This window comes from Larimichthys crocea, chromosome VIII, assembly GCF_000972845.2.
Source record: "Larimichthys crocea isolate SSNF chromosome VIII, L_crocea_2.0, whole genome shotgun sequence".
Taxonomy (NCBI): Eukaryota; Metazoa; Chordata; class Actinopteri; family Sciaenidae; genus Larimichthys; species Larimichthys crocea.
In genome coordinates this window covers 22,922,123-22,949,148 of record NC_040018.1, presented here as the reverse complement: position 1 = coordinate 22,949,148, position 27,026 = coordinate 22,922,123, and the positions used below count along the sequence as shown (strand labels likewise).

General features: G+C 43.5%; 1 protein-coding gene and 1 long non-coding RNA gene across 2 annotated transcripts; one reads left to right on the top strand and one right to left on the bottom strand.

Moving 5' to 3' along the window:
* Window positions 1-208: 208 nt before the first annotated feature.
* On the bottom strand, window positions 209-25,641 carry wtip (WT1 interacting protein). Its single transcript, XM_019274318.2, has 8 exons — window positions 23,843-25,641; window positions 17,451-17,552; window positions 8,092-8,159; window positions 6,679-6,741; window positions 6,293-6,423; window positions 5,721-5,772; window positions 5,187-5,255; window positions 209-3,505 (listed from the first exon to the last, which is right to left on the bottom strand). Exons 1-8 carry the CDS (start codon window positions 25,332-25,334, stop codon window positions 3,353-3,355), a joined length of 2,130 nt encoding a protein of 709 aa, XP_019129863.1. The 5' UTR covers window positions 25,335-25,641; the 3' UTR covers window positions 209-3,352.
* Window positions 25,642-25,965: 324 nt separating this feature from the next.
* On the top strand, window positions 25,966-26,955 carry LOC113746331 (uncharacterized). The gene is made up of 2 exons (XR_003462756.1): window positions 25,966-26,070; window positions 26,452-26,955. It is a non-coding gene; the product is annotated as an uncharacterized LOC113746331 (long non-coding RNA).
* Window positions 26,956-27,026: the final 71 nt, after the last annotated feature.

The window sequence follows — 27,026 nt, the reverse complement described above, 5'->3', positions numbered from 1 at the left end:
ATTGAGAGTCAATAATTATTCATGAATAATTAATAATAAATACAATAAATAAATAATAAATAAACTTGATTTTGATTCTGGTTTCATGTCAGCAGTATTTTGTAACTGGGTGTGATTGCAGTGGCAGTATATATATTCTATAAAATGAGCATGAAATCTAACAGAAAATTTAACAAGGACACGATGAAAGAAAAAAAGAGACATTTTTTGCAGTTAGCTACAAAACCACTTTATTGAAAAAGCAGATTATGTCATCTACAGTTAAATGATACGTCCCGATTTTTAATACATTAAATAACTTTAGACTTTTTTCATGTTTAGATAAATAGATCTAGTTTCCTTTTTTTTTTTTTATGAACCATCTAGGCAATCAAAACACTTAGCGATACAAAAGATATGTGACAGGTGTCGAGATGTGCTTGTTGGAACTACCAGTAGGAGAAGAGGAAGTCTTCTTTTTCCAAGTGATTTTTGACAGAAAAATAAAATAAAAAACTAGCCTCTTTATGTACAGGGTAACTAGATGTGTGCTATGCAATAGAAACTGAAGTAGTACTTTTAAAACATGTGAATTAAGACATCTTTAAAACGGGGATACACTCCGATCTTGTTAGGTTTTTCTTGAGGGGGTTGATATTGTGTAGTTCAAAAACAAAATGCCTCATTCTTCAAGTATGGCACACATTAATTGAACAGAACCCCTGTACAAATTGGAGGTTAATCAAATGACAAGGGAAATGTCTCACATATGCAGTCCTTTTCTTTTCTGCTTTCACAAATATACAACCGGGAGGAGAACAAACACTAATCATTATTACATTCGAATAAATCTCATCACATCAGGTTACATCAGAAAACACTTTCTGCCTTGCCTGCGGTGTCCCCTGCCTTCAGTCTCTGTTTGACACATTCAGTAGTATTTATTCAGACCTGCGTGTACAGTAATACAGTATGAATAAGAGCTGGGTCAGTGTTTGCACATAATAATTGGTGATTGTTTTATTCTTTTTCGAATATCGGATGGGTGGAGTTTGCTACAGTCAGAGGATGATGCATCAGCTACTAGAACATGCGTAACCCCCCCCGTCCAAACAACAAACACCAAGAACTAGACACAAACATCTGGAGGAAGGTTTGTGATGAACGAACGCAGTCATCAAAATCATCACTGGGTTATAACAGAGAGCAGGGGTCATTGTGCTGCGCTGCCCTGCAAACACAGTGAGGTGCATGTGCCATGGCCCTGCCACACACACACACACACACACACACGCACGCACACACACACACACACACACACGCACACACACATTGCTCATATTTGAAAATAAGCACATGTAGTTGGGGGTTTTATGTGCAGCAGTTCAGATTTTTGCTCTGTGCAAGAGTCAGCAGAGTTTTCCTCAAAAACAGAAATTCCCTAAAATATCTTACAGGGGAAGTGCCAATCAAAAAAAAACAAAAAAAAAGACGCCATGATGACATAACCAAGTGGGGAGGGGGTGAGATATTTTTCAGCACCACCGTAGCTCAGTATCGTTGAGTTTCTGATTTGCATATGTACACATACACACAACACTCACTGCAACACGCAACCAGCAAGGGAAATGTGGGAGGCGCGGGGGGACTCCCCTAAAAATGCGGGTGAGACCAGCAGCTCCGAATTTTCAGGAACGTCCTCCCAAAACACAGCAGACTGCGACACAGACACGCACGCACACACACATACCTGTTCTGTCTTAAGGCATGTAACGCACTGTGAACTCAGTGCTCATATGACAAAAAAAAACAGTGTCTGGGGAAACATACCAGGAAATATTGTTGTGAGCAGACCTGGAACAAAAAGGTATTTGCAATTGTTTGACTCTCTTTCGCATACCAGACGGGCTGGATGCCACGTTCAGACAGTGTCAGTGACAGAAAATGACTTTGACTTCTGCACGTTCAGAAAAATCATTAAAGTCAGCAGATGACATATGTTTCATCCACAGCTGAAACAGACTAAGATTAAATCTTAGTAACTAATATTTAGAATAAATACACTGCTTGAGATTTAACCAAAGGCAGTAAAATTTAAAAAGGTATGCAAAAATGTCTATATGCGACCTAAAAAGAAACTAACTGGTTGCCAGAAACTTGATTTAGGCACTAAACATTTGGTACTCAGAGTGGAAGAAAACAGCTGAGGGCAAATGCTATTTGAGCCAGGTCTGTTCCTACAAAGCCTGTGGATCTGTGACCCACTGACAGACATGAAGAGGCTCTGTGTCCTGGAGGAGAAATGATACAACAGACCCAAAATCTTCAGAAGCTTCAGACTGCATGACAGACAGCGTTTCACCTCTGAATCTATCGCGAGTGCAGCAAAAAACAAAAAACAAAAAAAAACAAAAACAAATGAGAATCTACATCTATGATCTTATGTGGAAAACATCTGCAAAATATATATTCATATATAAAAGACAATCTATGTGCATCTAAAATTTTCTTTTTCTGTCATAATATAATCATTAATTAAGACACTGCTTGTGAATCTCTCGAGGTCTCGTCTAAGACTTCTAAGTGGAATGTCAGTCGGTCCTCTGGGCTTGTGGTGCTACGGTGTGTCTGTTATTTCGGGGTGGTGCTGGGTGAGGAGCGATGAGTCAATAGTTTTTCTCACAGCCCTGTGTCATAATGCTGGGTGTCCTTTGCATAGCCTTTAGCAGGACTCCAATTCAGTGTTAGAAGCTGCACAGAGAGAGCCCGTTCTGAAGGCACAGCATGCCCACCCTGGGGTTTGTCCGGTCCAGCCAGCACTGGAATGTAGTGGCTTGTTCTCTGGCCTTCCCGACGTCGACATCGGCAGCACTCTCTAGACGTGACAGCGCCGGTGGATCCACTGCGGTAAACCACTTCAGTCAGAGCACAGGAATGAAAAACATGGAGAGGAAGAGAGAGAAGCAGGGAGAGAGAGAGAGACGAGTTTGCGTTCCTCCAATCCAAAAACCCTCTCTTTGATGAACGTGCTGGGGTCAGGAGGTGTGACGTCACCATGGGCCTCTGGGTGAGCCGGCGTGTTGGCTTTCAGGGTTTCGGCACCCCAGGGGAAGGGAGGAGGAAAGGACCACAGATGGAGAAGGAGGGAGACCCTTTTTCCCAGCCCCATCATGTGACAGCAGGGCTTATGGTGGGAGCTGCACTGTGTGTTAGTCCACGGCCCAGCCATCCAGTTGAGGACAGGGGCAGTAGCTCAGAGGCTTTCCTGGAACTGCCGGAGGCAGTACAGGCCTTTTTTTTTTTTTCTCCCTGCTGCTGGTGTCTCGGATCATCTGGGATGCAGGGCTTTAGTTGTTGCCCACCCCACTCCCACTCACAGCTCTGTGACATGGAGGGGGTAGCTGGGGGGCAGGTGGGCAGGCACCTGTGACTGAAGCCGGTGGATGTGGCAGCCGTGGCAGAGCAGGTGGCCTTCCAGTGGATAACAGCGGTGGCCCTCTTCGTCGTTCAGCTGGAGACCACAGTCCTGAAAAAGTTAGATGAACATGAGCATGAAAACAATCAATAACTAAACAAAGATGTATGTATGTATGTATGTATGTATGTATGTATGTATGTATGTATGTATGTATGTATGTATGTATGTATGTATGTATGTATGTATGTATGTATGTATGTATGTATGTATGTATGTATGTATGTATGTATGTATGTATGTATGTATGTATGTATGTATGTATGTATGTATGTATGTATGTATGTATGTATGTATGTATGTATGTATGTATGTATGTATGTATGTATGTATGTATGTATGTATGTATGTATGTATGTATGTATGTATGTATGTATGTATGTATGTATGTATGTATGTATGTATGTATGTATGTATGTATGTATGTATGTATGTATGTATGTATGTATGTATGTATGTATGTATGTATGTATGTATGTATGTATGTATGTATGTATGTATGTGTGTGTGTGTGTGTGTGTGTGTGTGTAAAACGTGTTAGTTGGAGAGTTATAGCAGAGCTGGTAGGCAGATTTAGTTACTTTGTACAGAGACAGGCTAGCTGTTTCCCCGTTTCCAGTCACATACAAGGAATTTGTACAGACAAATATGAGAGTGACCTTCTTATTGAACTTATCCAGGAAGCAAATAAGCCCATTTCCTCAAACATTTAACTCTCACAGTCACATAGAGGGATATTTTGACAAAAAAAAAAAACTGTAATTAGTGAGCAAGTTGTTGGGTCTTGTTAGCGAGTGAGAGTTCATTGAGGTGCAGGATGGACGGATGCATTAACGCAGTGGCTTTCAGTCATGTGGATGATTTACTGGACCCTCGTGGTGAAGACGGTGCTGAGCCTGAAGACAGAGCTCAGATGGAAGAGACTGAAATATTTTCCCTTCACAGACGGCGCGCAGGTTCATCCTTATCGAGTTCAGATGTCCAGAAGGAATTCTGAGCATGAAAGGAGCCGGTTTAGCGCCTCTCGCAGACGGTTGCCTGACTTGTCTTGAGTATTTCTTGTGTACAGTGTTCTTTTTGTGTCGACGAGGAGGAAAAGTCTGCGCATATCCGATGGAGAGGAGAGCCCCACGGAGCAGAACCTGAACATGCTGGAGCGTGAAACATAAACTGAACTGTCCCTTAACTTCTCTGCTCCTATTGTGATTCATGATTGATCTGGTCTATCTGCAGGGTGGCATGAAACGTTAATGTTAAAACTTGAACTTCAAACCATCTCATGGAGTCGAGTGGCAGGAAGACTGAGATTTCACAAGTCTGGTTTAAGCAACACGTCCCCCGCTGAGTTCAGGGCTCGACACAGGAATGTGCTTTGTCAATGAGTCACAGTGTTGAGCTGTAACCTTGGGTTGGTATCCGTCTGCGTCTGCGTGTGTGCGTGTCTCATTCATTCCACAACAGACTGCAGCGGTGATTCACACTCGCCACTACAAAACAGTCTAGTCTCGTCCCACGATTTAGTGTGTCTGTGGGCCTGAGTGGACGTGCACGTGAATGTGCCTGTGCACGATCTGAGTGTGTGTGGCTTGGGAGTGCGAGTTGTGTGTGTTTGCCTCACAACAGCCTGAAAAGTTGAATCATACTAAATTGACTCTAGCCAAATCACATGCATGGTAGACTGCTCTTACTCATACCTTGTGTGTGTGTGTGTGTGTTTGTGTGCTGGCCTCACCTCACAGTGGTAGCACTCCACATGGTAGTCCTTGTCCATAGAAACAACCCGGATGGTTTCCTCAGAGCCCTGATGGAACAAACACACACACACACATTACATCATTAAAGTGATGGTCCGATAAGCAGCAGGTCTCAGGTTCGATCCCTGCAGCTGCCACATGTCCCGAAGCAACACACACAAAGTGCTCCACTCTTTGTGTACAGAATGGTTTTATGGCAGATTTGTTTTGCTCTTTTACTTCTGTTTTTCCAATTTGACTAATACATTTTTAAATTATAGAAATTTTAAAATGCTATATATTCATTTAGAAATAAACATCTCATTTGATGTAATCTTTGAATCTTTATTCAGTCCTTGTTTTGTTTGTTCAAGTTCGGATGAACGTTTTTTATGGATGGCAGTGCTGCTTGCTGGTTTGTTTGCTGATCTAGAATGGATTTTTGGTAGAGCATATTTCTTGGATTACATTACAAACTTTAACAGACACGTAAGCTATATTAGAAGTAGTATGCATATAGATATGCTCCTTACCTGTGCTGGGAGGATGGGCTGGTTGCAGGAGGCACACTTGGGAGCAAAAACCCTGTCATGGAAGAGAAATATTAAATCAGTTGACTTCCACACTTCATACACGTTTTGTCAAATAAACATTAGGACAGTACTCAGCAAAACAGCAGGTGCTGTGCCTCAATTTGAATACTTCTGTTAATACACTTCTATGTAGTACACTGTGTGCGCTAATTTCTGCAGGGACGTGTTGTCTCAATTCAAGTATTGTATTACATTTGTACGTTGTGGAATCCACCGCAACTGCTTCAGCTGCTGCTACTATTTTCACAATGTTGGTGGTACCTCCCCTTCTGCTACCTGGCCAAAGTGGCTACTACTGAGGGGCGTTGAACACTTTTTGACCGTGCACGGTGCTCACATCACATTACACTGGTATTTTGCCACAACTGACAGTGTAAACACATTTACGTACTCAAAATAGCAAGCGTAAGTATGGAAGTACACGAACTGAGACACAGTACATGTCTTAAATGTTCCTGTCGTCCAGTAATCACGTTATCGGTGTGCAGAACAGAGAGATGTATCGTCCTTACGTGTGGTAGTCTTTGACACAGTAGATGTTGTTCTCGACGTCGACAGTGAAAGGCACTCCGTCTAGTCCCTCTTTACACACCACGCAGCGGAAACAGCCAGGATGGTAGGACTTGCCTAGCGCCTGGAGGATCTAGACGCCCCCACACACACACACACACGAAACAATACAAGATAACAGTAAGACTTGCAGTATCATCTGGGAGGTTTCGTAAAGTACAGATTAAAAACACAAAACTCATAGAGGGTGAAGTGATATTATGGGTCTACTGCACAAGATTGCGAGACACTATGAAACTTCAACTTTTAACATATCAATCTAGGATTTTATATCTGCACAATATCATTGTAACTTTGTTACACATGTTCTGTTTGATGAAGCTCTTACCATCTCCATGATGAGGTGACCGCACACGAAGCACTTCTCAGCCGTCTGCTGGAAACCAGAGTACTGTGGACGAGACAAGGCACAGAATTTATTCTTCTCTGCAGTGAACGAGTAGAACACTGGATTCACACCTGATGCATGAACTCGTTTCAGTCCACGACTCATCCATAGAGGGTGCTGCTGCACTCTTTAAATTAACATGAGAAGGGTTTCTTTCAGGATCCTTTTGTCTCTCAGCTGACATGTTCATCAGGCAGTGGCGACCTGTGGCGCCTTATCTAATGCATGTAATCCATTGTAGAAGGGTTCTGTTGTCTTTATGCAAGGCCCTCCATGGTATTCATTCATTCACATTTGAGAACTGTCATGCGTTTGTTGGCCAGTGAGCATCTCCACTGAAGCAGCTGGGTGTGGAGTGAAACAAAACACCCCGCGTCACGTCGATAACTCTTTTCCCTCAAACCCCGAGCGCAGGCGGATAATGAAGGTGACCATCTGCAGCCCACAACCCCCTCAGGGTCGTGACCTGATGACTTGGGTGGGAGGGGGGGGGAGAGGGACATGGCTACCAGGTGAAGGTGAGAGGTGGTGATGGGTAGGCTGCCCCCTGCCCTTACACTCAAGATCTACCATCTGCCACCACATCTCCCCAACCCCCCTGAGACACCCCCGGGGGGGCTGATGAGCCAGACTCGTCAAGTCTTAGCTGTACGAGGGAGGCAGGAGAAGATTAGTCTCATCCCGTCACCTGACCTCCAGCATCAGTGATTGTGAAGTGCTAAACAGGAATTTAAGTATTTCCTAACAGCTTCAACTCGAAGAGGAAGCTGCCAATAAACAGGAAGTGTTGACATCAGATGAGGCCGTGTGTCATGAGGTTGTTCAGATTATAAAACTGTTTTCAGCATTTATGTCAGGGGAACCATTTGCAAGCTGCTTCCTCTATGTTTCGAAATCTTTTTCGTCACATGTTCCTAATAACAGCATCACTTACAGCCACAGTAATGACCATCAATGTCTTTCATCTTGTTGAGTTTACAAGGTCTCTGACAGAACATGAAGGCATCGTGAGAGCAGGCCCAGCTTCTGCCCTGTTAACCTGAAGCAGATGGACCAGGAGTCTGAGAGCTGCAGCTGTCCTCCTCCCACTCTTAACTGTAAGTGCCAGAGAGCAGCTCGGAGGGTAATTGAGCTCCTTGGGGAAATTTGGGGGAAATTAGCGTGAATTGGAGGGGTGGTGCTAAACTCCTAATTGTAGCTGCGATGTCTGTTTCCTCTGGAGGCTTGAAAAATGTAGCCTAGAGATCCTAATCCCTCACTCTCTGCTCCACCTGCTCCTCTGTCAGCCCGCCATGAGGCGATGATACGATGCGGCCAGCAAAATCAATAACTGTGAACACACAGGTGACTTACCAAGAAATCCTCCTCACAGTAGACCTTCCCATTGACGTTGTAGAACGCTTTCCCTCGCAGCCTCCGCCCTGAAAAAGAAAGGCAACAAAATAAATCTACATATTCGGGTATAGTAACAGTACTATACCAAAAGTATATGGACACCCCCTCCACAGGCAAACATTTATGTCAGGAACCATTTGCAAGCTTCTTTCTTCTATGATCTGAAATAATTTTGTCACATTTCATTCGTATGCTCTTAAGAACAGCATCACATACGGCTAAAGTAATAACAAAAATGTAATTACAATATTGCTGAGACAACATAAAGGCATCGTGAGAGCAGGCCAGGGCCGTAAAGAAATTATTTTCACTGTTTGGAGTGAAGGAACCTGAGCAGAGCTTGACTCTACCCAACACCTTTGGGATGACCTGGAAGGTTGTATGTAAGATAGACCTATCATCCAACACTTTAATGGGTCGGAAAATGTCAAAATAGAGGGAAGTGTCATAGCTCAGTTAGCTACGCTGCATCCTCTTCTGTCCAAATAGAACTGTTCCACAAAAGAGCGATGGCAAAATTGACGAGTTACGAGACAGGAGCCAACGGTACAAAATCTTCTTTTCTTTACAACTTTGAAATAAACTCAGCAAACTCATTGTCCAGTTAGCATCTGAGCCAAGGTAACAACCTAATGAGCTTGATAACTATTATTATTACTATTATTACTATTATTATTATTATTACTACTATGATTATTACTACTATTAGAATGACTCTGATTTTTTGATGTGTGTTAATTCATCTTTATATCAATATTCTGTGTAATAAAGCAGAAATGTAATAGTCTTGCTTCTGGTCAGCTGGTTATTGCTATAAAAGCATGTGTATCTGTTCAAATTGGATTTTCTTCTGCTTTCAAAAACAAAATGTGAAATATTACAACAAACAAACACAGCACTTTTTGCCCCAACTTCTGACCCTCCAAGTCAAAATGCATCACGCTATATGCCTCTAATCTCTCTACTTTACAACCACAACAGCAGGTCAGCGTGGAGCAGATGGCTGGCTGATCGCAGGCGACATCCTTCCTGTTTAATTACTTCGACCACCGATCCCAATAGGATTCCATTCACAACCCGTACACAATCAATACAGCAGGCTGTTTTCCAAACCTCCCCCCCGCCCTGGAAATCTCTGCTCTTCCCTGCCATTGTGCACCGTTCACAGACAGAGCAACAATAGCAGACTGGAGGGAGGATGTCCCCAACTATGGCACAGGCATGAATGCTAGTGCTAAAACAATTATTTGATAGGCATATTGAAATGTATAACGATAGTTCCTCTAAGACTTCATTAAAGACTAAACCTTTGCTGCTAATATTGGCTTTACTCATCACAACTTTAAGACATCACTTTGCTGGTCTGTTGTCATTCATTTCGACATTTTGAAAGATTAAATATCATGGAAAACAATTGATAGTTGCAGTTCTACGCCTTGCGAGTGCATCCACAGGAACATGTCCACACCACAGCAGGCCCGGGTTCAGCGTACTGAGCTTTCAGCTCCGAGTGTGAAGGCTGAATTCCTCTGGGTGAGTCTTCATTCATCAGAATCCAAGTCTGAATCCAATCTATAAAGAAATTCTGCTACGAGCTGGCTTCTGCAGCCCCCTGCCATGCATCCCTTACAGCTCACCCATTCAAATTCATTTAACAGCAGCAGTGTTTCTCTGGCAGCGCAATGACTTCACCCGAGTCTGGCAGAAGAAGCACACAGATCTCATAAATCTGCTGGATTAGTCAGATTTAATTGTCATCCCTTGCCAACCTTGATTTTATGGGTGTCCCAGTATGGGAAATCCAGACCCCCGCCCCCCCTCCTTCTCTTTTTAACACCAAAATTTATGCAATCGCTGTATTTCGCACACAAACACGGTGTCACAATGCTTGGAGATGGCAATACATTAACACCCACATAAATGGCTGGAGCAGCCGAGGAATGCTGTCCACACAATAGGTGAGACTTTTAAGACTTTGAGACTGAAGAGCAATTAGCATTTTGGTAGCGTGGTGCAAAGAGGGGAAGAAAAAAAAAAAAAGCAGGATTGAGGAAGAGCTCCATGTGAACGACTCTGAAGAGACACCAAAACAGACAAGACTCTGGAGAGGCTGAACTCGCAGGTGAGATTGTAGTGAACAGCGCGGCGGCAGGAGCTGCGAGGTGTTGCTGTGTGCTCGTCTGTGGCCTCTGCTCTGAAGTTTGGGGTCTGGAAGGTGAAACACAAAGGCCCCAGCACTGATGACTGTGTGGAGCGCTGCAAGGGGAGCGGGCCAACTGAGCAAACGGGGACATTCTTTCTGCCTGAGGTCACTAGCTGGTCCCATTCAACCCCCCACACCTCACCAACACCCGCTCTCTGCCCGCTTCCCTCAACGAAGAAGTGGGGGGGGGGGGGGCTCCATGCCTGCCTCTCTCTCCTCTGGCCTTTTGTCATCAGACAGAGAGCCTGAACCTCGTCACGGCGCTGCAAGTGATAGAGGCTCCGCTTACATGTTAGTATTCATCTACAGCTTTTAGAAAGACAATTTTAAGACTTCTTTAACACTAAATGGAAGTGGATGTATTGTAGACTTAACTGTGCAACGTGAGATCCAAACTTAACACAAAATCTGAGCCTCCTATTACTCACAAAGCAGCTAGATTCTGGATCGTAACAGGTTGAAAAACACTGAAAATGTCATATGTGGACAAAAACTGACTTATTGAGCCTAAACAAGCTGTAAGAAAGCACAACGTCCCACAACAACAATATCAGAAAAATGGAGTCGACCATGTAAATGGTAACGTAACCACAAAATGATTAGTAATGACATAATGATGGCTGATTTTCTCCTCTCATTTTAGTTGCTCGCTCTATGGTGACAGTGTTAGCTGCTTAAAGGCGCTGACCTCTGACCTCCTTAACTGTGGTTGCTTATCATTTTTGGTCATTTGGGGAAACGAGCTCATTTTTGCTAATGCACTCATTCTGGATGATGGTGTTGCCATGGAAATGAGCACTGATCTGGTGAAAGTGGACCAAAGTGTCGCCAAGGAAAAGGTTTTATTCGGCTAAATTTCCCTCTGGTAGGGCAGTTGTGTTAAGCCTGTTCACACATTAGAAACTGGAACGCGCTTGTCTCCATGAATAACACAAGCGACATTTACTGGTAGCCAGCAGAAGGTTTTCTAGGTGTGCAGGGCAAAATGAAATGAATGAGCAGGCTGTGAGGGGGCTTAGAGCCTTGGATCATGTGGGATATGGGGTCTTTTCCATGTCTACTGGAATGAAATTATAGGTAGCTTTTCAGCTTTAACCATAACAACTCGATGCATGCTTGCCCTGACCAAAGGCTTCCTGTATCACTTCATCCAAAACAAGTTTTCTGATTTAAATGTTTTTGGCTCCATATAAATGGTTAAGCTACAGGTCACGGTTGGAGTGAAGTAAAAATGACAGGGTCAACTCTGTATGTGAATGATTAAGTCAAGACTGGATAATTGCTTTCTCAGAATTCATTTAATACCCATGTTGGACCTGTGACATCATATCCCTCTTGTGTGCCAAGTGCAGGAAGGTTTTGTCGGGCTAAAGCAATGCGATGGTTTCTTACAAGGACCTGCACATCACACAGATGGTTTGACTTTTATACTACTATTCTAGCTAAGCAGAGTTCTTTACAGGTTGAAGTTATAAGTAACAGTTACTGCCTGCTTTTTGCCACACTTAAGCTTAGGAAATCTATCACTTCAAGTTTTAAAAAGGTCAAAGTCATTAAGATCGTATGTTTTATATGCTGCTCACTGGAGCCATGACAATCCCAAGATGCTCCAGAGTCTTAGAGATACATAGATCAGTCTTAACAACACGTGATACATGTTAAAAAAGACGACCCCAATAAGAATGATTAAAGTGTAAGCCACACAGATGTTGTCAGATGAAGTCTAGTGAGGCAATGAGTGAAAGCTCCTGTGTAAGTGGACCAAAGGTGTGATGGGTGATCTAAAAATGGAGATGAACAAGGATGCCAATATGACAGGAGGACCCACGCTAAGGTATAACACAATATTCAAACATAGGTTTCAGTGAAATCAGTGATATCAGGTCACATTCATGGAGAATGACTTCTTGGTCAGATGACTTTTGGTGCGTGTTGAATGAAACATGCATGTCATTTCTGGCCCCGCCCGATTTACAGTAACTGTAACTAAAATCCTACAGGCAATCACATCTCTGATTCTGGCTTTGCAATCAGGTTGATTAGTCAGTATGTGAGGGTCCAATCAGAGTCCAGGCCTGACTGTATTCACGATGAAAGAGCTCATCAGGTTTCATCTCTCACTCAGGTCATGGCCACTCCGATGCAGACGAAAGAAAGTGTTTTTACATTTCTTTCTAAAATTATAACGTCCGTGCCAGTTCTTTATTCCATGGCTTCGTGCTGTTGTCACTGACAGTAAACCAGTTTAATGAGGGGTACTGCTCTCGCTCTCGCTCTCGCTGGTGGGAGGCATCACTCAATGTCTCTGGCAGAGAAACCAGAGCTCTGGCCAGGCTAGAAGGACAGATAAATGTGGCGATTTTCTTCACGAAAAGAGCTTCGAACTGAGTTTTAATACCACACCATGACTGGGGCTATGAAGAAGAGTATTGCTGGTGAAAACCCAGCCGAGAAAGGTACAACATCAGCGGCAATAAGAATCATCCACCACGAATGATGCAGTTCTCCTCTCAAATCCCCATGTTCCTCTCTTTAGCCAGCAGAGGCAATATTGAAAACAAAATGGACATATTTCAGCAGCTCTGTGTCATGCTCTGATCACAAGATATTTACACTGATTTACCTCCAATTTGCTCCACAGAGAGTCAGAGAAGGGTGTGTGCTCTGCAACCTTTCAGAAGGTTGGATTTTTTTTTTAGTATGCCTGTAGGACAATGGCTGGTGGAGTCTTTCTCTCTGTAGCTAGACCTCTAGTCTGTGATTTTCTCATCTTGTAGCCTGACTGCATTCTGGAGATAAGCTGTGAAATATCTGCTAATGCACTTTTATGTGTTACTATTACTGACAACCTTCCCAAGCGCCATTAAATCTCTCTACGTCATGTTCAAAAAAGTCAGTGGTGATGCAGCAGATGGTGCAAAATGATACGTTCCAGAGAAGAAACTAATATGATGAGCAATGATAGCATCGAGTTGCTGCAAACGTTTGCAGGTGGTCAACTTTTCATGCCGACAAATAAAGATTAATTAATAGAGTAATAATACAGGTCGAGGACAATATTCTGATGACATGTTTCCCAGAAGCTGATTATTCATTAAAAGAAGAGGAGCGACTAAACTGTAAAGTCCAAACAAACAGGAAGGTTTAATCAAGAGGGTCAAACACACAATACGGCTTTAGGCTTGTCAGTATCACTGACCAACACGTTCATGATACTCATTAGTATCTGACATGCTACTGGCTTTAATAACTATATGTCTTGTTTATAGAACAGCTTCCACAGTCCGAGAATTGCCTCAGTCTTATCACAATCCAATTATTTCTAATGACGCTGCTATAAATAGTGTGCATGTAAACACAGTTTATGACTCCGGGAACAAAAGACAAAAAGAACTGAGCGTTCCTTATTTTTTTTCAGCGCTCTGATTTCCTCTGCCTGGCAGATGCAACTGGTGGCGTTGAAAGATTTAAGAAATCCAAGCCCCTGAGCTCTCTTCTCCTGCCAGCGCTTTCAGAGGCCCTTTGGATTACTGTAACACAGAAATGAGTCATCAGCCTCGCGGCTGACATTCTGCTCATCCAGCCTGAAGCAGCGTGTTTATTTATTTCTTTTTATCCAGAGAAGGCGTGGCGCTTTTCAACAACACCCTGACTCATAAAATCATTCCAGTTCAAGTGCAAAACTGGGGGAAACTAAACTGCAGAAGGACACAGAAACCTTGTTTAATTGTGCTTTGACGGTAGCCGAGAGAGGAAGAAGCACTAACCTCTAACATGTTGTATAAAATGTGCCTGAGCAGATGTCCTTGTTTCACTTTTAGGTGAATGTAGGCGGTGTACAAAAGAAATCCAAACTGAACTGACCCTTGAGCCCCTGAAACCACGTCCACTTGTGTGTCTGCACACGCACATCTCCGTGCATGTGCCGTTTAATGTGAACCCATGCCAGGCCTGCCCCCTCTGATAAGCAGGTCTGGTACACTTTGTGACTGTCTGATTGAGGTCCTCCAGGGAAGGCCGGCTGAAGTGGAGGGGGGTAGTTTGCATTCTTGGCCATTTCATGAAAAAAGGGTGCAACCATGGGAGTAAGCCAAGAGGAGGGCTCAATTATGCATGGTTAAACAAAGCCCAAGGCTACCGGCGAGCAATGTCTCAGCAAACTCGGCCCTCACTCTGGAGCTCCAGACTCCAGGAGGACCCTACTCAAGAAGAAAAAAGAGGAGAAAGAAAAAAAAACAGCAACAGGAACATAGGAACGTAGCTCCTGATAAATCGCCGGATTGTGTTATGACAAGTGCAGCCACTTTGAAACTAAACTTCTCAGAGGCCTTCAAAACACTGCTTAAAAGAAAACATTCCCATTCACATGAGGTCAAATGATACATCACAGAGTTTATGTTACCGATAAACCATCTCGAGAGGCGAGATGGCCTGTGAAGCCATCGACAAGGATCCGTGCTGAGCACCGAAAACACCTTGTTAACTAATCCTGGACATGATTTGTCCAATAAACGCGACAATGATTCTCTCAGGAGCTGTCTGTGGTTCTTGTCTAACAGCAATAAAGTCCCACATGGCTATTTTATGATGAAGTTACCCATCTTCACAGAAGTAATCTGGTCATTCTTTGAGAGTATAGTGTCTTCGGAGGAAAGAAATCTGGTCGTCTTACAAATAAGTTCTGCGTCTTTGCTTTATCCCATCGCTGTGAGTAGCTCGGCTAATGACTCTAGATAAATCCTAAAACAGCACTTACACCTTAAACAGGTCAGAGGCTACTTTTTCCACAGCAAAAAAAAAAAAAAAAAAAGCCCACAATTTCAGCAACTGGACACTGAGCATCTGGCCCCTCTTTCTTCAGACACACAATAAATCGGAAAGTATGTGGCTTTGGTTACATGTAAATTATAGGCAGTTCTTCCACAGCCGGAGGGGGTGGGGTGGAGGATCAGTATCCATGTATAGTACACATATGAATGGAAGCAACCTGCCTAAAAAGCTCTCTCCCGACATCTTCCTCTTGTTTCCCCGGGAAACAGGAGAGGAGGGCTGGAGTCGGGTGACAGGGACCTCCAAAACACACACACACACACACACACACACACACACACACACTCTATCTATACGGTGAGCTCAAGAACAGATTTAATTACAGTCTTAATAACCAAAATAATGCCATTTTTTTTTATGGCATTAAGCTTGCAGAGAGCACTGAGCTGCCCTGTCTACTGCACAGGCCGGAGGATCTTTTTTTAAACAGTAGATGTTTTGATCTTCGACCATAACACCGCCTCTGACAGCAAGCCGGTGATACTAATGATGATTTCTCAGCAGCGAGAGCAGCAGCCGAAGCTTGGAGCAAGGTGGTGTGAAAGAACACAGAAATCTGCAGACAGACAAGGTGGGAGGCTGGACACAAACTAAAGCTGAAGCATTAGCAACCATTTCCCCACAAGCTTTCTGCTGCTGCTTGGTCGTGGCACTAAGGCATGAACACGTTTGACGCATCAGACTTGCGGATTTCCAAATTCAACCAGTGGCAAACTAACAAACTAACAAAATCCCCCTGTACTCAAATCACCACGCATTTATCAGATGTTTTCAGCAATACAAATATGTGCAATGATGCTGTGCTCATTGTTCCTGGCTGGACAAACAATTGTCCAATCAGAGCTTTATAGGAGAGAACAAGAATAGGAGGATCATTTTCCTGGTCCTGAAGCAGACAAATGACTACAAGAAAGGGCAGATAAGTGAGGATGAGCTTGGCACAGCTGTACGGGTTGGTGTGAGTCAGCTTACTGATACTGAGAACTCTTAAAACGACATATTTCCTTACTCTATGTGAAAACCTGCTCTTAGTAGCTGCTATGGTAGCTTCTCTGCCTGGCTAGAGGTTTTCACACTGCCCAGGGAATGTTGCAGGGGGTTGCATGGAGGCAGAGATGTGAGGCAAAGATAATGTGTGAGATTGGGTATTGTAGTTTGTCCCGGCGATTCTGCCTCGCTTATCAGACGCTGCAGCTGCAGCAGCTGTTGACACACAGCTCATGGCCACAATTAAGGTGCTTTAAAACCGCTATCGCCCGGTTGCCGCGTATTTGCGTCACAATTTGTACTCCCGACTCGAGTCATATCAGAACACACAGACATGATGCGCCTATTTTTAGATTCAGTGTGAGCAACACTTCACCTATCTCATATGTCCATTATGAATAAATATCAATTTATCTGCTTAGAATAAAATAAAAACAACACTCCTGAGAATCATCATGTCGTATGTAATCTGTAATCAATACAGTCGTAACACTGTGCTGTTTACATCCCCCAAAACATAATGGGAAATGTAGTTCCAAGCTTAGAGGATGATTATATTAATGGATGGGGGTGGAAGGGGTGGTCATCATTGTCTCAATTTTTGCTTGATATGGAGGACCAAGAGACCTTGAAAAGCCACGATGCAGACTAATAATACATGAATGAATTAATAATTTGCTTCTGATTGGTAATGCCAAAATATCAACAACAAGAACAGAGACCGAGCAGCATGAACATGATCCAGCTTGAATGAATGGCGAGAAGAGAGAGGATGGTTTGGTTTGATTGCCAGGCTAAAAAAAAAAAAGGATGATCAAAGCCAGTGCTTTTGTAGATTTCAGACAGTGCAGACTTCAAATGTAATACTGGAATATGAGCAGGTCATTTCATATAGTATCTTTCGCCTCCGAATATAGAAAGCAGTCTGCAGAGCAAGCTGTGAAATTCAGTAACAGACATTTCGATCCTGCGACCCGCAGCAACACAACAAAAAGTCAAAACAGTCGAACACACAGTACAGTCATCACTTCTTGCATGTTTAAATTCAAAACCTGAAAGAAAAAAAAAATCAACAAAAGGTTTCGACACGCAAAGATGCTGCAACCAGAATCTATATTTAAGAACTGAAAAACAGTTTTTCTGTTGTTTGGAAATAGGTTCAGGCATTGCATCGGTCACTATGGGAATAGCTGTGCTTGACACACTGGATGAATTGATGTGGGTGACTGTCCACCTTTGCAGAGCAGATGATGAACCAGTTTTTAAATATTTCACTAAAACTGACAGTTTTACTTACCACAGGAGCAGCAGGTGAAGCAGTTTGTGTGATACAGGTTTCCCATAGCCTGGCAGGCTTGGCTGGCTCCGTACACCCCCTTCCCACATTTGACACAGATGCCTGTTGGAGACATGTGGTCAGTTAGTTGATGTTATGTATCCTGAGACAATCCTGGTACAAAAGGAGCATCCTACATCCAGCGTGGAAAGAAAATCTCCCGGGAATCATTGAAATAATTTCACCTTCACAAGGTTTTAACTTGTTAACCATCATTTTTTAGGCTGGAAGGAAAGCACTGTGTGAACACTGATCTACATTTGCATGATGACTAATGTTACGCCAACAAGTTTGAGAATGAGTGGATGTTGTATTACTCACTGGAGGTCTGCTACTAGGATGCACCATTACTTGATACGCTGCCAGCTTTGATGGAGCTTTGCTAGAAAGCTGATCCAAAAAAAAAGAAACTCTGCCAAACCATGTGTGCAAAAAAAAAATAATAATAATTTTAATGATTAACCTGGATCAATATTATATTTCCAGAGGTATATGTGTTCCCTCTGCAGCTTCAGAGATATCAAAGCATGTCAAGCTCTGAAACCAAACTGTGTCAAACACAAAATATTAAACGGCTATCACAGATGCACGGTTGTGCTTTTTAGTAAAAAAAAAGCACTGCAAGTTTTAGTTTGTGATATGAAAGAATTATTTTTTTAAATGATTTCCATTGGATCTGCATAAGTCGAACCCAAACTTGAGTCATTTCCATGCATTACATCACACTGCTTGAAGGAACACTACTTGAGGAAAGCTGATGATTAATATTCAAATACGCAGACAGGAAATGCAGTGGATTTGAGGGGATTGTGAGCACAGGCGAGCCAGAAACAAGGTGTGCACCACCAACAAACTTTGTGCTTTCCCTTGTTACCAGGATAAAGCTGATGCACGGCAGGCAGAGTTAGTGACAAGTTGCTACACAGTCATACGAAACTTTTGCACCCCTGAACTGACTTTTAAGAATATTTTAATCATTGATGGGACTCCATTTTTGTTCAACGATAGTATGAAACATGAGGAAGGAGCTGCGTTCCCAAACTCTTCTTCAGGATTTTAGAAATACTGTGCTCATGAGTCCAAACTCAGCACAGCCAAGCCACCATTTTGAATAGTCACTAAAAGGTTTGTTAAAATTCTTAAAATGATCTAAAATAAATTAAAGGGTAATCAAAGTTAAGGCTTGGATAAAAAGGATAGTTACTTATTATAAACTTATAACTCAAACTCTCAGCTCATCTGCTTCATTAGGATTGTGTGGGTGGTTTGATTAAAACTGACTGACATTGCTGATAAAATGTAAGAACAACCCCAAATTCATCTGAATTGAGAAAATTGATTTTTCAGAGTCTTTACTTTAAATAATAATAATAATAATAATAAATATATTATATATAATAATCTTTTGAGACACTATGAAAACCTTAATGGTAGTTACAACCTCCCAACTAAGTGTTACAATGTTCTTCTGTACAGTAGACCACACAGGTCAGGAGTTAATGGGGTTCACCAGGTTTTGCTAAAGGGCATTGTTAAAGAAGTTATCAAGAAAGGGATATTTTTAATTTAGTAGTGGCTTAAAACTATTTGAACATAGCAGCAGCAGCAGCAGCAGCCTAACGATCTCCGAACTCTCACGCACAAGACGACCTCCACTGAGGTCACATTCCTCAGGGAGTCCAGGGTCAAAGCCTGGGTGGGGTGAGTCCAGGGTCACACACACACACACACACACACACACACACACACACACACACACACACAGATAAATTATTACTTCTCTCAAATAAATATTTCAGGATGGGCTGGATTCAAAGCAAAGACTCCTTTTCTGTGACGCAACTGTGGGACTCCTTGGTTATCTGAAGCAATAATATCCCTTTCATACCTGCTCCAGTGCAGCCTGTGACATTGTAAGAAACAGATCAAGGATAAGAGTACAAGAAAGCCACCCAAAGGTGTTTGCACAAATTAATTAATCTGAATCAAAGTCAAATATTGGCGTTTCCTGGTGTGACCTGAACTTCTGACTTCATTCAAGCACTCAACAAAGATATCAGAGCAAAACAGGCGATAAGAATAAATGAGCAAACTTCAAATGATCTTAAAACAATTTCCCCCAAATAAAAACCTATTAAATCAGGGGAAAACACGATGCTTTTACCCCCACACATTCCCTCAAGAACAGCATGTGGGATTTAGTGGCATCTAGCAGCAAAGCTGAGGACTGAAAAGCCCTCGGCCCTCATCTAGAGCCAGTGTTTGGTTTGTCCGTTGAGGGCTACTGTAGAAACATGGTGGCTTAACCTGGTGAACAGCAAATCGAGTGATTATACTGTAATGAAAACATACTTATGCATGTTATATTTCTGCCATATTCTGTGAATAGAGCCCTATAAATCTTACAAACTGGACTATTAAAAAAAACTCAATTAAAAGGGAGAAAAAGTTAACATAAAAACCCACCAACCGTATCCACAGCCCGGAGCCAGAGATGCATGAGACTATAGTAGTCAATAATGAATAACATTTACCACTACATATAATTTCTTTGAAATTCTTCCATCCCTGATGTGACTCATGGCAGTGTATGCTTCAGCATTGGTAACCTGCGTGATTCTTATTCATCACTGCAGCTCCAGGGAATCATAAAGCCACTTTGTAAAATAGAAAAGCTTTTTATAGACTGTAAATAAAAATGCCCCCTTGAAGCTTTATTACAAGGAAATCGTCCACGCACTGAACGTTTGCTCCCGGATAGCATTAACCAAATATTAATTAAGCCTTACTTTCTTTAAGTCTTTTTATTTGAGTTTGACTTCTGCAGCATAAACACTTTAACTTTTAAATGGTCTGTACTGTATAAAAACACTGTCTATAAGCACTGACAATACAGACATTTATAATATGATTATAACTTATTTAGAAACTATTACTAGTAATTATAAACATTATCTCTCTTGTAAGAATTAAGCCATGATACAGGCACCTTCCTCCGTGTTCCTACGAGCTGGATGACATGGACAAGTGGCTTTTAATGCAGTAATATTAAACAGATTATGAACGTTACTCGTAACTGCATGCGACCGCAAGTCGTGCACTTCCCATCATAATTAAATGCCGGCCATTTCTGTGACTAATCCTAACCCAGGTTACAATGTGTGATGCAAATATTAGTCATGACTATGTTCTTTGTCACCTGCAGCCTGTCACACTTGCACACAAGATCCCACCGTGGCCTTGACACAAAGGTTACTTCCAAAATTTCAACATGTTTTCACAAGAGCCAACAAGCTTAGTGTACTAATGGCATGACAAAAACCTGTGACAGTGAAGTTCATATTTTTACAACAACCCCAAAAACATTCTGAGCAGAGAGATACATTCAGACAGCTATGTCTTTAAAAAAAACCTTTATCTCTTTCCCACAGACTGAATCTATGGTGATGCAATTACTGACATGGCTCTTCGCTCTGACTCACTACCCAACGGCTAAACTAAAAAAAGGATGATTTATTTATAAAGCTACGTCAATTTATTATTATTACTTTATTCCCTCTGGTTGCAGCTATACTGCAGTGTCTAAGGAAACTATGCATTAAGTGTTGGCCAGACTGTCAAGATATGATTTGTCCTGATTTCAACACAAATGCTACGAATCTCTAAAAGTGTCTTATGAGTGAAGGGGTGATTATCATTTTACAAGACAGCCGGGGAAATCTCTGAAGCACTGCTGTTCGTTTTTTTTTTTTTTTTTTTTTTTTAAAGCAGGATGCCGAATCCCTCATGTGCCCGTGTCAAAACACGTCCATGTGGCAAGGACAGGATGTTGTGCATTCACTGAGGTTAAAAATAAAACGGCAACGCTTGATGCACAGACATTACCGCGCCTTTGAAGCAAACACCACTGAGATCAAGCCCCAAAAGTTTGGTTTTTTCCAATAGCGCTGGCTCAGTGTCTGCGTTATTATTTCCTGTGAGACTGATGATGAAATAAAAACAGGGGATGAGTACAGTGTGTCAGCATAAAAGATGCAGTTTACATGATTTCTTTAAGATGAATTTACATCCGAAGACAGATTTTCAGATGAAACACACTTACTTGACCTCTTCTTCTACCATCACTGAAAACAACACAGACCGTGCAGCGAGTTCTAAGAAGGTTTGCACCGCCTGATTCATGAAACTTTAACGACCGCTCGGCGTGTGTCTTCGACTTCTTACAGCACGATATCATGAAAGGTAAAATGCATCGAGGGACGAGTTACAGGTTTCTAGTTTGTGAAATTGAATGCTGCCAAATAGTTAAAAAAAAAACCTCTGCACGTCTTATAGGAGTGATTCAGTTACTGCACACGGAGCAGGTTCATCCAGAACAAAATAATCATGATCCTCCAAGAACGGAGGGTTTTATTTGAAAATCTGCAATGAGAGACTGTGAAAACAGGGCAGCGGGTAGACTTTATAGGATCAAAGCTTGGAAATACAAGGTAATGGAGGAGAGACGTCTTCAATTGTGAGACATCTGAGAGTGTTTGACACATCAGAGGATAATGAAGGCTTAAAACCTAAAGTGAGACTTAAGAATAATTATACATCTCATCTTATGTCAGCTACAATTTGTGCATGTACAGTAAATACAGAGCCAAAGCACAGAGCAGGCCAGTATGCTGTTGTCTACAAGTGTGCGTGTGTGTGTGTGTGTGTGTGTGAGCCATGTGCATGACTACTGCCATTATAATTCTGGGCAGGTGATCAGACTTGACCCCCACCAACTATGTCTGGCCCGCCAGCCAAGATCGTGTGCCAAGTGTCTGGTGTTGCCCGACTCCCCACTGGCTGGTTAATGAAGGGCTTTGCGGGGGAGTCAGGGCGGGGTGGTGGTGGTGGTGGTGGTGGTGGAGAGGAGAGGTGGGGGTAAGGGGTGGGGTGGGCCTCCTTCTGCTGCCTCAATTGCAGGCCTGTATCGGGCCAGCTGTTGATTCACAGCTTCTTCGCCACCACAACAAACAGAGGCCACACAAGGGCCGGCCAGCAGAGCAGAGCTGAGCAGTGTGGGACACTGCCAGGCGATGCTGCCCCCCCCCCCACACCCAAAAAAAAAAAAAAAAGCCTCAGCGATCAATTTCCACTGTCGCTACGGAAACAGAGCTGTCTCTATTGGGCTCTGCGTGCGGAGCGTCTCACTGCATTCTTCCCTCTCCCTCCTTTTCCTTTTTTTCCTCTCCCATCTCTATCTGATTCCACCTTGCTCCTCATCTGTTCTCCCTCCTGTCTTCCATCCTCCCTTCCCTCACCTGCTTCTCTGGAACAAATCAACAGCTGTCTCAGCCTCACTCTGAGCAAGTGCACTGGCTATAAAACAAGCCACTGTTCTCCAGACTGCAGCCATTTGTCTGGCTGCTAATTCAATGGCAGACAGCAACTTCCTCAGCAGGCTTTCTGTGGTCGTGTTACTGCTGGTGAACCCAAACACATTTGGTCGACACAGTTCCTAATCACAAAAATGTGCTGCACAGAATGTTCAATACTTGAAAAAATAAAAAAATAAATCAGGCAGAAACCAAAAATCACTCAGCACAATATACACACACTCCCTCCTCCGGAGGATAACCGCATTTTCAACCAATCCAGACCGCGCCGCTCTGAATGACCGAAGGGTGTCCGCTCTGGCAGAACAGAAGGTTCCATTCAGCGAGGTGCAGCGCTGTGCAAATGTTAGCTCTGCCAAGACAGAAATTAGTATTGCCCCGCAAAGCCACTCTTATCTGCCACAGTAGGACCTGTTAGTGCTAATGTAGCATTAGCAGCAACAAATGGACCTTGAAGAGATGACAGATCCATAAATAAACCCTTTCCTGCACAGACAAAACACCAGCAAACTACATCTCTGAACTCCAATCTCAGTAGGCACTCATCTGTGTTATAATACAGATAAAGTTGCATGTGATGTTTTTTCATGATACTATCACGTACAGGACCAAAAAACTTTGAGGGACATTGCAGGAATCTCCCTGACACCTGTGAGGGGCTTCAGTGTGTTGTGAGGTAAGGGGTCGTGGTCAGATCATCAGTGCCGTATCTGCTTGAAAACATGTTGGTTTGTCTGATCTAGAGCCGAGCTGTTGCCAGGTATTTTACATCAATCAAACACCCACTGGAAAAAAAAAGTTGAATTCAAAGTTTGGTACTCTCAGGGTCACTAAACCGAACCCTCTACAGGAAACAATATTGATAAGAAAAGGTGTTATTATTAAGTGAGTTCCCTGCAACAGATGTTTACATGCTCTGATGGGTTTTGAAGTTTTGAAAAGATTAATTTGCAAACACATCTGTGCTTTTATATTACCTACCAAAGTATTCCTTTTTCATGTGCATCTCTAACTCCTTTTCCAGCTCCAAGGTGAGCGCCTCCAGCCGTCTCTCCGCCTGGCTTGGCCCACTCTCTCGGCTGGGGGTCACCTGGTAAGGCAGCTTAAACCTCTGGCTTGAAGAAGCTGTTTTTGAGGACATCCCATAACTAAATGATGATGGCGACCCCGCGGTCATCTCCGAAGTCCCTCCAGTCTGGGCTGACTGCTGCTGGGGCTCAGGCACTGCCTGGAGATGGATGCGACTTTGGATCCCGTTGGAGTCTCCAAACTCCTGCAGCAGCGTGTCCTCGTGTAAACTGCTGCCCAGCATCGACGACCTGGGAGAGGGCAGCTGTAGATCCGGGTAGGTGCTCATAGACCCCCTGGAGCTGCGGGAACTTCTGGAGCTGTGACTGGAGATGCTGGACCGGGGACTGACCACGCAGTTTGCGGTGGTCCCCGGTCTTGCGCTCCCGTCCTGGCTGCAGATGCTCGACCGGGGACTCGCATGCGGCGCTGCGTGCAGAATCGCCCCCTCCAGATCATGGTTGACCACGGGCCCGTACCTTGAGTCGGAGTAACTGGATCTCGGGCTGGTGGTGAAGGAGTACTGACTCGCCGTGCTCGACCTGGGGCTGGTGTGCCTCTGGTCGTAGCCCATGCTGATGCCGCTTGTGCGGTTGCTGCTGGGCTTGCTGCAGCAGTCACAGCTGTTGAGGCTGGCCCGGGGGCTGGAGTGTTTACTCGTGTCGCTGGCGGTGCTTGCATAGCTGGATCTGGGACTGAGGACACTGTTGCCCTCACAGTGAACTAAACTAGACCTGGGGCTCGTGTACCTGTCCTGACCCGGTACCACCAAACTAGTACGCGGGCTGCTGATGCTCGACCTCGGGCTTGCATGCTTGCTCTGCTCCTGAGAGGACAGGGAAGACGCGAGGCTTGACCGGGGACTGGTGGCGTTATACCTCCCGTCGTGACTGCTGGTAATGCAGACACTGTTGCACCTGTTGCCGGGCAGAGCCACCGGTTTGTTGAGGGGCACGCCGTCGAAGGTGGAGCCGGTGCTGTACCTGTGGCCCTGCACCTCCAGAGAGTATCTCCTGTGTCTCTCGGAAGCGCCCGTGTAGCACGGCAGAGCCACTTCGGATTTGGTGCAACAGCCCTCCTCGGTGTAAACCGCGTCTCTTTGAGGGGCACAAAAATCCACAGGCACGGTCCGGTTGCAGTTGACGGGGCGCACCGGAGCCGCGTTGTACACTTTATTCCCAGACGTGAAATTCTCCACTGTGTGATGCTGCTGGTGGAGCACAGAGGTGCCATTCATTGGCTTACTTTTATGCTCTGCCACAGCCGGAGCTGAAAAGTCCAAATCGCGGTTAATCACCAAGTCTCTCCTCGCGTTGTACATCCCGTCTTTATACGCATCGTACAAAGAAAGATCCTCCATCAATTTACTGGCCCGGAGTCCCAAATCTTCCTGATAGTGCTCCATGTTGTTGAGGGGGGCGAGAAACAAGTTCAGAGTGTGCTCCGCTCCGAGAGCCAAACTAGCGAAGCACCGCGAAGCACTAATTGCATTTCACATGGAAATCAAAACAAAACGCCGCGGCACAGCCGACTCTCATTTACAGAAAAGCACCAACGTACTCAGAAAGCTCCACCGTGTGCCGCATCGTCTTCTTCTTCCTCCTTCTTCTGCTTCTGCTTTGCCCCCTTTTAGCCGAAAAAAACAAACTCTTTCTCACAGTTTCAGCCGACAGGGATACGTTTGTCAACTTCAGTTTTTGTTAAGTTGAAAGGTCTTTACAGTCAATGGCGCGCTGCGCGGAGGAATTTCCCCTTGTTGGTTTTTCCTCTACATTCGCTCACGCTCGCTATGGTAGAAAGCAAAGTATGCCCGATAATTGGATACGCCGTAAACATCCGTTGTGTATAAGTCTGAGGTCAACAAGCGCGCTAAAATCTAAATAAAATAGCGTTTTACACAAGGGACTCGTTTGCGTAAAAGGAATGCGGGGATGAAGACAGGATGCGCTGCGCCCCTCTGGAATGTGGTTAATGCTGCAGAGAAACAATGATTGCGACCAACTCAGCAAGGGGCTGCCGGCTCTGAAAAGAGAATAGTTTTAGAGAGAAGGGGACGTCTGCATTCATCCCAGGCAGACTAAAATGCCACACAAAGCACGCCTCACCTGGTCCGACTCCTTTTGCACCAGGAATAAGCTGCAGTGAGTTAGTAATATGGAGGGCAAAGATATTCAAAACTCAAGTTTATCTACTTTTTTTTTTTAAAGTCTGATGGTACAAAGATATTCTCAGGTTGCCCTATTAAACCGTGTCTAAGTATCTTAGCTGAATATAGATCCTTAGGAATATTATGATGTTGGTAACAAGTTGAAAAAGATGCCCCCAACTATTACAAACATGATTAAATAAAGGGTTATTCTAAGTCTATATTTAATTCAAGTCGAACTGAGCTAAAGTGTATGAATCATTTTAATAAAGGAAACTGGATTTTATATGGTGACCACAATTGACTTTGAGATTGTGATTTATACATATGCTCTAGCCACTATAAACCAGCCAACCAAATCTTTCTTTTATTCGAGGGTCTTCATCACCCAAGAGGCAGGGCCCAGCTTGGACGAGTCACCAGTTCATCACAGGACACATGGAGACAAACAACCATTCACATTCACACCTACAGGCAATTTTTCAGTCACCAATTAACCTATTAAATGAATGTCTTTGGACTGTGAGAGGAAGCCGGAGAGAGCCCACGCAGACTCGGGGATAACGTGCAAACTCCACACACAAATGCAGAGGTTTGACCCAGTGCTAGAATTATTTACCTATGTGTACACAACTTGAAATTCAACCTTGAATCCAGGTTTAATACCAAAACAAACCACGTTTGTTTTTTAAGGTTTTATTACAGTTTTCAGAACATTGCATAAAAACAGCATTACAAAGGAGTATCAGGAGACATATTTCAAAAGATAACTGGAAAAAGAGGTAGCATTTGACATACTGTGTAGTCTAACTATAAATGAAGACATTACAGTACAGAGATGATATGATTTTCATGTGATGGGTAATACAGTAAAAAAAAAGAAGGTTGAACTAAATTGGTCTGTAACCAGCTGCTGTGTTTGAAGAACCTGTTGATATGCTGACCGTTATG

Bases quoted from the DNA above. Each gene is read 5' to 3' on its own strand.
- wtip (XM_019274318.2), bottom strand. From the start codon at position 25,334: ATGGAGCACTATCAGGAAGATTTGGGACTCCGGGCCAGTAAATTGATG. The intron at 17,553-23,842 runs GTAGGTAATATA...TGTCTCCAACAG, and splicing joins CATGAAAAAGGAATACTTTG to GCATCTGTGTCAAATGTGGG. The intron at 5,773-6,292 runs GTAAGGACGATA...CTTCCATGACAG, and splicing joins TGTGTCAAAGACTACCACAC to GGTTTTTGCTCCCAAGTGTG.